Source organism: Aphidius gifuensis, linkage group LG2 (genome assembly GCF_014905175.1).
Source record: "Aphidius gifuensis isolate YNYX2018 linkage group LG2, ASM1490517v1, whole genome shotgun sequence".
Lineage (NCBI taxonomy): Eukaryota > Metazoa > Arthropoda > Insecta > Hymenoptera > Braconidae > Aphidius > Aphidius gifuensis.
In genome coordinates this window covers 5,084,431-5,098,284 of record NC_057789.1, presented here as the reverse complement: position 1 = coordinate 5,098,284, position 13,854 = coordinate 5,084,431, and the positions used below count along the sequence as shown (strand labels likewise).

Here is a 13,854-nt window from a genome sequence, read left to right as displayed (position 1 = left end):
TTCTTTAACGACACTGTGCAAATGAAAATTCAATTATTATATTTATATATTATTATTGATGAGATACTTGAGATGATGGTAATTTTATGCTGTTAAATTTTGATTCAACAAATACTATTTAAAATTATAATGGAAAAATAAAAAATCATCATATTCATTTATTTTCTCTCATTACTTGGGGTACATTCAATTTTCAATATGACGTAAATTGAGTGGCATCTGGTAAAGCCACAAACGTAAATAAATATTTTTGATCCTTGAATTACGTTGGCATATTTTGACTTGATAAATGCCAGATTTGCATTTCCACTCAATTATACGTATAGTGAAATGATAATCTCTAGTCATGATGAATTTTAATTTTTTTTTTTTTTTGATTTAGTAATGCTTAAAATGCAACTTGCATAAAAATTAAATTTATTGATGCATTAATTTGAAGTATATCATATAAAATATATATCATACTTGAAAATTATCAATCTTAAAAAATTTTAATATTTATTTATATTTACAAATAAATTATTAATAATTTTTTTTTTCCTTTTTATTCTCTACTAAATCATATGATTTATTTTTGATTTTAAATTCTTATATATACAATATATAAACATCTGTTTTTTAAAATCAAAAAAATAAATAATTTAAATAGTAAATTTTTTAGTTTATTTAAAATTTAGTTTATACAACATTGAAATTTGAGAATGAACAGGGTTAAAATGATAACAAACAAAAATGAATAAACAAAAAAAATATATATATTTGTAACATAAATTAAGATCTCGTTTTTTTTTTTTCAAGAGGTTTTGTCACGTGTGTGTATTTTTTCCTTTTTTTTTTTTTGTATGTACATATATATTCGAAAAAAAAAAAAAATGTATTTGGCTTTATATTATAAGCGAACGCACGCACGCACTCACGCTACAAGTCAAAAAAAAAAAAAAAAATCTCATGACGTTTGTATGTCTTGTCGGGGTAAAGGTAAATAAAAACGATGAAAAGCAAAGTGACATAAGGATAAGTCAATATGTGTAAGAGTGAAAGATGAATACATTTTTTTTGCTTAATATATATAAATTTAGGTGGGGTAAATTTGTAAATAGTGGGGGAGGCGTGCCAAAGAACTCCGGAAGCTTTTGGGTGGTTGATATAGAGGGTAGAAGGGGTCAATGAGGGTCCAGGCATGACTGGGGCGCAGTTTGCTTTTATCCATGGTCTTGTTGACACGTCCACGTGAAAAAAAATAATTCTTGTCCACACCTGGTCTCACCTTTATAGCCCACATATTAATATTGGCTCCAAAATAAAAACAAAAAAATCAATATAAAAAAATTTAAAATATAGTAACAATAAAATTAAAATTGATCAATGAATTAATAATTAAAAATAGATTCAATTAATTATAAAAAATAATTGGTAATTTAATTCAATTGATAAATAAATAATTATTGTCGGACTCTGGGCACTGTGGTATAAACTGTGCAGGCATCATAGACAGAGTCGTTTGGCTGATCTTGACTGCTTGAGGGCCGTAGTTGTATGAGCTCACGAGATAGCGCAGTCGCTCGTTCGACGTCGTGCCGAGTAGTTCTCGTGTGTTGTTGAATTTTATTCATGATTAAACTCAAATATTTAAATCAATTTTATCATTAAATAAATTAAAATATTATAATAAACTTAGTCATTGAAATTTAATTTCAAGGGTTGTTATTTATCATTTTTAATTAATTCAATCGTTTTGCTTTTTTTTTTTTTTTTAACTTTTTTCTGTCACACGTGGACAATTAAATTCATTAAAAATTGTGCGCTGTCGTATTTGTCGTTATAAAATTACAGTATATAAATTTAAATATATATGTATTTTTTAAATAAAAAATTGTGAGAGTTTTGTGATTGAGTTTTGTGACTAGTGAAAATTAAAAAAAAAATTAATTTAAAATTTTTTTCTTCAATATATACTGTGAACTGAAAGAGTTTTTCGAATAAAGATGTGTTTGAAGATGTCATGTGTGGCAATTGTCATTTTTTTGGGACTTCATGTTGTCCCGAATATTCAAGCTGTCACCGTCGACGTGAAAATGCGCGACGACTCAGATTTATCAGAGGCAAGTTTACACAATAATTTAATTAACAATAAATATATTTAAAATTTTTGGAAACATACATGTATATATTTTTTACCGGGGAATTCTATTTTTTTTTGCGGTCGTGACTCAGGTATAAGCAGTCTAAGGTTTCCAGTTTTTATTCTCGCGTCCTTGGACTTGAGGTGCTGCTGTCGAATGTCCTTGTTTTTTTTTTCTTCCTTTATCGATTCCCTCAGTCTCAAGCACTCTTTGAATACTCTCGAAAAAAACTCCAAATTCAGTATATCAAAAAAGTTGGTATATTGCGTTATCTTTTATTCATCAAGTGTCAAATTTATATTGAAGATATAATAATATAATAATATTCAAATTATATTGTAGTTTTATCTATACATATTTTTTTTTATTTATCAATATAATCTCTCTCTCTCTCTTCTTCTCTCTCTGTCATCTTGTTAAAAGATAATACATAATTTTTTTTTTTATTGATTTTTTTTAACAAAAAAACAAATGCAATTTTAAGTTTTAATTTAATTGTCTTAACTAAGTTATAAATTTCTACTGATATTGGCACTTTATAGCTTTCATTTTATGTCTATATATTTTATCAAAGTACTAAAATTGCGTAGATCAACATTTCATTATTAATTGTTAATAAAAAAAATTTTTAAATACTATTTTAATGTATATAGGTATATTTTAATTCAACTGATAATATCATTTTGTATGAGTACCTACTCATTGTCATTGTAATTGGTAATTATCTTTATTACCAGTATGACAAGAAGAAACAAAAAATATTTGAACATTATTTCGCTACGTTAATCACAAGAGGTGCTTTTTATTACTCATAAAAATGTCACTTGGTTCTTCCATCATTTATTTCCTTAAAAAATTTTATCGAATTTTACTTTTTAATTTTTTGACCTACATATTGTTATTATTTTTAAGCTTTAATAAAACTATATCATTTAATATTGAATTTTTTTTATTTGATATTCTTTGATGATTTATTCAAGTATCAATTTATAGAAATTCAAATATTATTGTCATTTACAATAAAGCCATTTGTTTAGTTGGAAAAAAAAATCATTTGTTAAACATCACACAGGTGTCGTTTTTTTATTCATTGCTTTATTTTGTTATAAAACAAAATAGCAGGTGGCAAGAAAAAAAAAAAAAAAATTGTATCAAAAGTTGTTTTTCTTATCTTTTTGTTTTCAAAATTTTTTCTATATACATACACAGTTGTGTATCCAGCTATATGTGTCATGATTTATTATATATATTTTCTACAATTTTTTTCGTTCGTTTCTATTTTTCATGTCGTTAAATAAAAACAATAATATATGACGATATTAAGACGACATTTTTCATACAGCAAATAAGAGTCAGTATAAAAAAATTATCGTCATACATGCGCACAAATGACGCATACACTTCAATTCATTAATCACCAAGTATGTGTGTGTAATGTTGTGTGTTTACATATAGTCGATACTTGCATGACTCAATTGTATATATAAAATAAAAAAAAAAAATAATCATAATTATTATTTATACTGAATATTGTATATAATATATGTACCTGAATGTGTCACTAGTAACAAATACTGTGTCAGGCATGTCTCTTCATTTCCGCCCTTCATTACGATGAATTTTATTTGATACACAATATCTATACTATGTCTGTATACACCCAAGTTTATTGTAAAAAAAATTTACCTCCTCTTCTTGGCTCATTTATAGGAACCACCTCTTATTTACTCTACACTCATTTTTTTATTATTGTTATTCTGTTGTTCTTGCTATATTATATATTTTTTTTTCTTTTGATATGTATTTTTCAATTTATCCTTCCGGTATATAGATATATTTATTAGCTTTTTTTTTTTTTTGCTCTCTAAGCTCATCTTTTTGTGAATCTGGGAATAAACGAACATGGTGGCATTAACCCGGAGGCAAACCGTATGTCGACAAAGACTATACACTCGAGATTATTATTATTATTTATTTTTTTTTTCTTGTCTGTGTTTCTCTTGTAACCGTACACCACATATGTATATATTTTTTCGCACTAATACCCAAAAATTTATTTTTAATTTTAACATGACCTTAAGTATTAGCCTCAAGGGCAGTGCTGTTCCAATTTTACATTTACGCTTTTTTTTTTTTGTTTCTTTATTTTTCCTCTGTCTTGAATTTCTATGTATATGGTTTTTTTTTTTTTTCATCAATTAATACATGTTGAATTTTTCCCACACAAAATATAGTATGACTTATTAATAATACTACATTTCGGGGGGTTAAAAAATTAAATTAATAATAAAAAAAAATCATAAAAATTAATGTAGATTATAGAAAAAAAAATTAAAAAACGTAAATCTAATCCCGCATGAGTTACGTTAAAGTAAGTTCCCTCATGCATGTGCCCACATATCTTCTTACTGTCTATGATCACATATATTCTCTTATGGTTGCTTCTTCACTTTATCCCACAGCCGGATATTTTGAACAAACGTTCCGCGCACACGCCCTCGAAGACTATACCTACCACATATATACATTTGTGCTTTTATCCATTGTATATTTTCTCACTTGTGTGTATATAAATATATTTTATCTTGCGCATATTATATATATATACGTATATGTATTTTACAGTTGAATATACGGGTTTAGAAAATACTTATAGGCTCTCTTACAGCTACGAATATATTTTGTGTATAAAAATATAAAAATATATGTATATACGTGTGAAACTGTAAACAGCTCTTTTAAGAGCTCCCATTTTGTATCCCAAGCTTCACAAGTAGCTCCGCAAAGACTCTTTTGGAGCTCCACTAGCTTCCTTCGAAAAACTTAGAAAAATTTTGTCTAAGCAACTTGTAAATATTTTTCTGAGTCTAATTTTTTTGCAGGACTTAGAAAAAAATTCATGAGGTACCCGAGATAAATTTTTCTAAGTCCTGAAAAATTGAATTTTAAAAAAATTTTGACTCAACAAATTAAATTACAGGTAAATAATAAAACATAATTCTTCATTCACAATTTTTTATTCTATTCAGAATGAAATAGCAATCTATGTACAAATAAATTTATAAATTTCCATACATATTATTCTGCTTCTGATAAATTAATTGGCTCAATCAAATATTCAATATTTTCTGGTGTTATTTTTATATAAAAACAGACGCATACAAGATATTTTATTTCGATTGCGATGACATCCTCGGTCAAGGTACACTGATAAATCAGAGAAGAGTTAATTCCCTGTTCATTAAACTGAGATGAGACAACACATTTTTTAATTATGGCAAAGTACTGAGCATGACATTCATTAGCACAATATGACAGACACGCACAGTCTGATACCTGGATGAAGCATTGGATTTTTCCAAAAGACGTTTCATTATTAAAAATAAATTTTGCATAAGATGAATTAGTTCTGCCTTGGCGAGAATAGAGTGTTGATTTATAAAGAATGGCTGATTTCATTAATCGAAAAAACAAAGTGACATTGGATCCACTAATATTCAATATTCGCAACGTATTCCTGATAGAATCCAATAAATCGTTCTTTTTAGATACTGCACCTATAGCATAAATGTCATGAGATAGCCTGTAAGATTTATATTTTTTTTTTGATTTAGAAAGACGATTACAGAAATCAAAAACAATACTGTCTTGTCCAATATTGTCCATTAGTCGTGGTATAGCTAAAAAAAAGGATAATCCCGTTGCTATTTGTAACCCTGAAAACCTAGTTCCAGTTACTAATGATGATAATTCACCGTTTATGTTTTCAAAACCAAAACATGAGGTCAAAAAAACTGGGCCAAAGTCTCTTGTATTAGTTGCTAAATGCAACAGTTGATGTAAGTTGGCTGTCATAAATTTTTCATCATAAAGATTAGAGAATTGTTCAACAAAGATATGTAACATTTGATCAGCTCTATCAATCATTTCGTCTGATATACTATCTTGATTCAATAATATCATGGCATTAACAAGAAACTGATAATGAATAAAATATTCTTGTCTATTATCAGCTGTCATTACTCTTTCCAAAATTGGCAAAGAATAATAAAAGAACCATGTTTTAAATTCATGAGCCTTCCAAAATTTAAAATGTTCAGAGATGGTTCGAGGGAGTCGTGTTGTAGAATCTGGTGGTGTCATTTCACGTAATAGTCTATCAACTAAAGTTAAAGACCGAGAAAAAGACCACTTTTCTCGAGAGTGTTTACTTGAAAACCAAAGATGAAGCAATGATTTGACAACCCCCAAGTATACACAATGCATTACATCAATTGCAGTTGTTCTAATATAATGAGGCTGAAATTTTGCGATTGAACTAGGTCCTTTTACACCCTTGACTTGACATTCATGTGGCTGCAATGTTTGTCCTCTTGATACACGTTCTCGACGTATTCGTTGTGCTTCTTCAGCATATCGATTTGTATCATCTTGAGAACGAAGATTCAATTCTTTTTGATATTTATAAATAGGAATTTTGTCTTTTCTATAAATTTGTAATTCGCATTTACAACAGCCCCACTCCCCATTGAATTGTTGCATATTTAAAAAAATAGCTTTAGCAGGCAAGTCACAAGTGCCACATATAACGTGGCCTTGAACATTCAAAACCTCATCTTCATTTAGCCAATCAGGATTCAGGGTAATACCATTTTTTATTTGATTTAATTGAGTTGATATACCACGTAAAAAAAATGGTGGAAGTGGTTTTTCAGGACCAATCCATAAACCACCTATCAATAAATTTTCTTTTTTTAATCTTTCATTAAAAGGTAATTCATTAATACTGAGAATAAATGGCCAAATTTGGTAATTCGATGAGGAAAAAATAGAGACACCATCAGAATTCCACATGAAAGAAATGTTATCAGGTGATAATGCAAGTGGTCTTCCTGGGCGACTGTATTCTTGATAAACATTACCATCGTAAATGTCTTCATAATTATTGACGTTTTTTTTTCTTCTAACAAATCTTAATTGCAATAAATCATAAAATTCTTCACGATTGTACAATGTTTTCAACTGATCTTCTAAAGATAATTCTATAAAATAACTTGTGCCTTTGATATCACTAGGACAGTTTGGACAAACAGAATCATTTGTTTTCAAAGGGTGTAAACAACTCGAACAATAAAAATGCCTTTTTGAACGAGTGTGAAAGTTTCGAAAATATTGTTTAAACAAGTAAAGGCTTCGTTTGCACAAGTTGGGAGTCTTGCAGTGTTTTTCAATCAGTATCAAAAGGTCAATCAACGCTTCACCACTGAGATGATACTTTAAATAAAAAATTAAAATTGCCAACAAACTTTCGTCCAAGGTAATTCTCGCATCTTCATACAACAAATGATCTCCTTCATATTCATCATTTTCCTCTTGTTGGTCATGATCATCTTCTAATTCTTCAATATTCTCGTCTAAGACATTTTGATGGGTTCCTTCGTTATTCGGTAAAATAATATCATCATCGCCATCTCTATGGGTTTCAGCTAAAAAAAAAATTGATTATTTATCTTTAAATTAATCCATAAAAATCAAAATATCTTTACATATTTTTTATGTAGTATAGAAAGGCCAAATTATCAATGTATGATTTATGGAGTTGAATTTTACCTCTTTCTCTCATATACTCATTATAATCATTTTGGAATCTCACATCTTCATGTTGGAACCAATCTTGACAATCTTCATTATTATCACAGTCATTTCCATCATCTGGAAAAAATAAATTAATTTGACAAATTTGTTTTTTTTTAAAAAAGTAAATCAAGAACGAAAATTAAATTATGAAAATAATAATACCAGATATACTCTCATTTTCTTCATTTCTTTCAACTGGTTTGTTCGGATTTACATAAATGTTGTCGATATCTGAAAAAACAGGTTTATATTGTTTTAATTGGTTATGCTCATCAAAAATTAAAATTTAATCATTTTCAACAATGATGATTATTTATTTGAGAATGAAGAAGCTTTTTTTATACCTAGATGTTCCACAGTTTCATCCATTTGTTGACTACAATTTGATGTGTTGACTTGATGTTCTTCAACATTATTGACCCTATAAAAATATCGTAGCGTTTTGAGTTAATTTATATTATAAATCATATATTTCTAGTTATATATCATGTTAATACATTTTACACAAATAAAATAAATAATTTGAAGATAAATACCTTTGTTGTTGTTCATCTTCTTGATATTTGAGTTGCTTTCTGCGTATCTCATAACGGCGTGTTCTTTTATATTCACCATATGTAGTTGGTGTGGATCTTTTATTATTGATATTATTTTCCATAATTTATATTTAAATAAAACAATTAGATGTTTACTTGTGCAACAATAAATTGTGCACAAAAATGTATAGGTTAACTATTGTAACATTTGAGATCTTATGACAGCTGAAGAAATCATAACAATGTCTACCTCTAGTCAAAAGATTGAGAGGGAGCTCTGCACAAAAACCTAAGTAGGGGAATAATGCTCACTCTGAATTTGAGTGCATCCCTCAAGCAAGAGTGTCAACACATGGAACTAATCAGATGCTAAATAATTTTGAGTGATTGTGGATTGTGTCAAAGTGATTTTAAATTGTTTAAAAAATAACTTGAAATAATAACTTTTAGACGTTGCAATTTTGTAATTTTTTAATGTTCTTCTCGTTGTTCATGTTGATGACACATGTGTTGACAAATTTTTTTTTTTGTTTTTTTCTTTTCTAATGAAAGACTGTTATAACGCACCTAACCTCATTTTTAAAATTCTGCATTAGTAAAATAAATAAATCTTTTATTATTTAAAAATAATATCGATAAATTAAATAAAAAAATCAATTTATCAATTCCACGATGAGTGCATACGTTTTAGTATATTGTGATACAGAGGAAAATGAAAAATCATTCGTGGTTCCAAAAGGTCAAGTTGAGTGGCCAGAATGTGATGCAACCAAGGGAAAAAATTTTTTTCCCAAGGACTTGGTGGTTATAGAATTGAATGACAAACGAGTTCAAGGTCGAGTTGTACAAACAAGTAGTAAGTTCATTTTTTAAAATTTACTCTTTATCTTAAATACTAAAATTTTATTTTTATTTATTCGTTTTTTTTTTCAAATTACAAATTTATATTCTTATTAATAAACAGTACTAATTTAACAAATATTCTTTTACATACAGCCAGGAAAGCGAATTTAGAGTCGAAAATAGCACATTTAAATGAATCTGGTCTAGATGCAGAAGGTAATATGATTTTTAAGGAAAAAAAATCAAAAAAACCAACACCTGTAAAAAAAACTCAAGAAAAGTTGGACAACAAAATGATAAAACAGAACAAAGAAAGAGTAAGTATGGAATTCAACAACCAGATTCTTCCAAGCATATCAACTTCTTCAACATCAATTGTTCTTGATGATGATTCAATGGGCTTCACAAATCTTGCGGAAAAAGAGCCACAAATAGAGAAAACATTCCATGATGAATCAAACATCATACCAGAAATGGAGATAAATCGAAGTGAGGTCCAGGATAAATGTGATACTAATTTAACTGATTTATTTGCATCACTAAAAGGTAAATAAAAAATATCCACCAGGATTACCTTTTACAATCATTGTTTTTCTTTTCAAGTTAATTTTTTGTTAAAATATATTTTTTTTTATTTGACAGTAACTCCAGAAGTTGTCAATGCCATGGAGACAATAGTTTCTATTATGAAAATAATGCTGTCAACAACATCAAAAAAGCAACAAGATAGTCAAAGTACTGAAAGCAATAACAAATTTGAAGAATGGCAAGTTGGAGGTGAAGGTAAAGTAAAGCTCGTTGATCATCGAGAGTGCTGGATAAAGTCGTCAGCTTTACAGGTCATAAAAGAAGAATGGTGTCACGATAGACATCAAATGATAAGAAAACTAATAATATATTTATTGAAAGAAGAAGAACTGGGTAAATATTCTGCTTGTGGTGGAACGAATTCAATTGGTATTCCTACAACTGTAAAAATGGCAGTCAAAGGTAAAATTATTAAAAAATCAATTTAAATTTTACTGCTATGTTTAATATGGTATATTTTTTCATCTGTTACAGAGTACGCTGTGTTGAACAGTACAGTGAAGAAAAAACCTGCAGGTTCTGTTGAAAATAAAAGAAAAATGACATACAATAAATTAATAAGTAATTTATGTATGAAAAGAAAACTAAAATATCAACCAGAGAGCAACACAAAGTCAAAAAAAAAAAAGTCCCTTAAGGATCAATGTCCAGTTAATCAAATGAAATTATCGTCAGCACCATCTCAACGAATATCAAATGATCCTCATATCAATGCAAAGGATACTGATCAGCTGGATTCCCAATCAGATTTGGCTCGACAAACAACATCAACTGGTACTCATAGTCTTACTCACAAATCAAAAAATCTTGACTGCCAAACAAGTCCAAATCATCCAAGTGATAATAATAAAATTGTGCCTACTCCAACACTGACACCCGAAATAACATCAACTGATTATCATGTTGCTAATCCATCTGAAACTTCTACTCAATCAGAACAAACAACATCAACTGGTACTAATCGTCTTACTCACAAATCAAAAAATCTTGACTGCCAAACAAGTCCAAATCATCCAAGTGATAATAATAAAATTATTGCCTACTCAACTGACACCCGAAATAACATCAACTAATTATCATGTTGCTAATCCATCTGAAACTTCTACTCAATCAGAACAAACAACATCAACTGGTACTAATCGTCTTACTCACAAATCAAAAAATCTTGACTGCCAAACAAGTCCAAATCATCCAAGTGATAATAATAAGGTATTATGTCTCAACACTGACACCCGAAATAACATCAACTGATGATTGTCATGTTGCTAATCCATCTGAAACTTCTACTCAATCAGAACAAACAACATCAACTGGTACTAATCGTCTTACTCACAAATCAAAAAATCTTGACTGCCAAACAAGTCCAAATCATCCAAGTGATAATAATAAAATTGTGCCTACTCCAACACTGACACCCGAAATAACATCAACTGATTATCATGTACCACCAATATTATCTCATCAAACATCAAACGATCATGTTGATGCCTCACTCAATAGCAGACAACCAATGACACTATTGGATCCAAAATTTTTGAGTACTGACTGTCAAACAAATCAAAATATTTCAACTAATTACAACCATAATGTGCCTATCCCAATATTGCCGTCACAAATAACATCAACCGGTTGTCGTTATCCATCTGAAATTATGGGTGAATCAACATTTCCAACAACACAGTTTTCTCCTTACAATTACAGTCAAGGTAAAGTTATGCCAGTAGAACCAGCAAAAGCATCATCTGATAAGGAAAATTTACCCGGATTGCAGTATGATAATTGCTCATATAATCAAAATGGCCATAATGATAATATAATATCATCATTTTTATTGGGGCAATCAATACTATTAAATTTGTGAAACAATTTTTTAATGAAATTACTTTGTTTCATGTATTATAATTACAAATAAAAAACTCTTGAATATATAACATAATTATTTTAATTATTTATAATAATTTTTTTTATCAATACTTCCGGTATAAACGTGCTCTCATGAGAGCCGCTAAAGAGCCATAAGTACCTGAATATAATATACTGTATTTTTTACGTATATAAAATATACTGTATACTAATATTTTCGTATACGTATTCAGGAGCTTCCGAGAGAGCCTCAAAGTAGCTGCTGTTGAAAACGTATGAGCTTCCTTGCGGCTCTCTCAGCGAACAATGGCACCCCCGAATAGAGCCGCAAAAAAATACGTATTTTCAACACAAATTTTTCATCTCGGGATATTATATATATATACGTATATGTATTTTACAGTTGAATATACGGGTTTAGTTTAAGAAAATACAAAAGATGCACATAAATTTCATTCAATGTATATATTTTGTGTATGTAAAAAATATAAAAAACATATATGTATATCCTTACATTTGTGTGAAAGCCAGTAAACAGCATCTTTTTTTTTTTTTTTTTAAGTATTATTTTAACATTTTGATATGGCGTTGACTAGTTTGCACAACTTTAGTACACAAGTATATCTTATGTGCAGAGTATGTAATGTGCACTTCCTTTGATCCAAAATCTTTGAAATTTTATACCCTCTAACTTGTATTTATATTACCAAAGTACATGTATAAAATATTTTTATTAAAAAATAAAAATAAATAAAATAAAAATTCAAGCATTATTAATTTTTTAAATATTTATTTTTGTTAAATGACACAATCTTTGCGATTCAAGACATGTGAAATTATATAAAAAATAATAATTTCAAATGGTTTAAAATGTAATTCAGGCCAATCAACGAGTTCGGGAGCAATTGACTCTAGCTCATAGTGACGTAGTGACCGAACAATATTTAATTGGTTAATTGAAGCGTGTCCGGAGTTTAATAATTCACTCTTTCTTTTTTTTTTCTGGCATTATTTTTTTTATTCTTTAAAACTTTTTTTTCAACGTCTTTATAATATAATTATCTCACAAGGAATAGACTATATTTAAAAAAGAAAATTTAGTAAAATTAAATAATAATTTTGCTCTTTTTGTATGAATGATTTGGATAACGCTGAATTTTTTTTTTTTTCAAAGTAACTTGATACTTTTTATGACACTAAAAGCTATATAGAAAATTGATGTAGCCAAAAAAAAAAAATAAAAATAAAGTAAATTTAATTTGTGTCATACGATGTACAATAGATCATCATCATTTTATTGACATCTATGAGAAAAATATTTCTACTCCCATGACCAAATTTTACTATCATCATAGTGAAAATTTTAGTCTATAATATTTTTTTATTTTTTATCATTTTATTTCCCACACTTTGTGTACGTAAAATACGTATTGTCAATATGACTGTACACGCAAATATATTTATATGAAAGCCATGTGTTGTTGTGTGTGAATTTCCCCTCTTTAATAAAACGATTCGATTCTGTCAATCTTTCACCTCCTTCCAAAATTTCTACGTGACCCTCTCTTCTTGTCTGTAGTCTGTCTATATATGTATCCGTTTGCGTATACCAACCCATCTATATTCTAAAATGCTGTACAATCATTGCAATTGATTTCGTAAAATGGCAGCTGTCATTTTATAGAATAATCCAATTTCCAATATAAGCAGATTAAATTTACACGGTATGATCCACTGTCTTATACAGAAAATATGTGGAAAAAAAATAATCCACTGCAAATTACGACTCACATAATTTACTAAAATATGAATTTTTTATTAAATGAATAATTTTTAAATTTAAAAAATAAATTACAAAATAAATAAAAGCTCTTTGCGCAAATATATTCTTTTTTAAATGACAAAAATGAATAATTTTTTTATTTCTCTTCTGTTGATTTTTACGTAATCCATATATTACAAAATAAAGAAAAAAAAAGTTGAATATGATTATAAAAAATTCTATTTATTTTTGATACTTTATAAATTGGGAATTTTTTAACACACGTATATTGAATTAATAGAGGGTTTTTAGATATTTGTTTATTCAGTTAGATTGATCCTTGGGGAATTGAAAGTTACATACATGATTTACCCAGATTCATGTGGTGCATCAACATTTATCGTAATCGACCATGATATAAAACGAGTTTGTATACATTCGTTTTCTTGTATATTTGTTTGGCACAATGTATATACATTGTAATGCTGACAATATCACTGAT

At 28.2% G+C, this 13,854-nt stretch overlaps 1 protein-coding gene across 6 annotated transcripts in view; it reads left to right on the top strand.

Moving 5' to 3' along the window:
* LOC122848551 (fasciclin-1) overlaps positions 1-13,854 on the top strand; it is a 149,507-nt gene that overhangs the window by 17,927 nt on the left and 117,726 nt on the right. For 5 of the 6 annotated variants that reach the window (XM_044146701.1, XM_044146699.1, XM_044146698.1 and 2 more), the window contains exon 1: positions 1,215-2,102. The exons of the other annotated variant lie outside the window; for it this stretch is intronic. In XM_044146701.1, coding sequence (XP_044002636.1) covers positions 1,986-2,102 — 117 coding nt within the window. In that variant the 5' untranslated portion in view covers positions 1,215-1,985. Of the gene's footprint in view, positions 1-1,214; positions 2,103-13,854 lie in introns of those variants that run through there. 6 annotated transcript variants of the gene reach the window in all.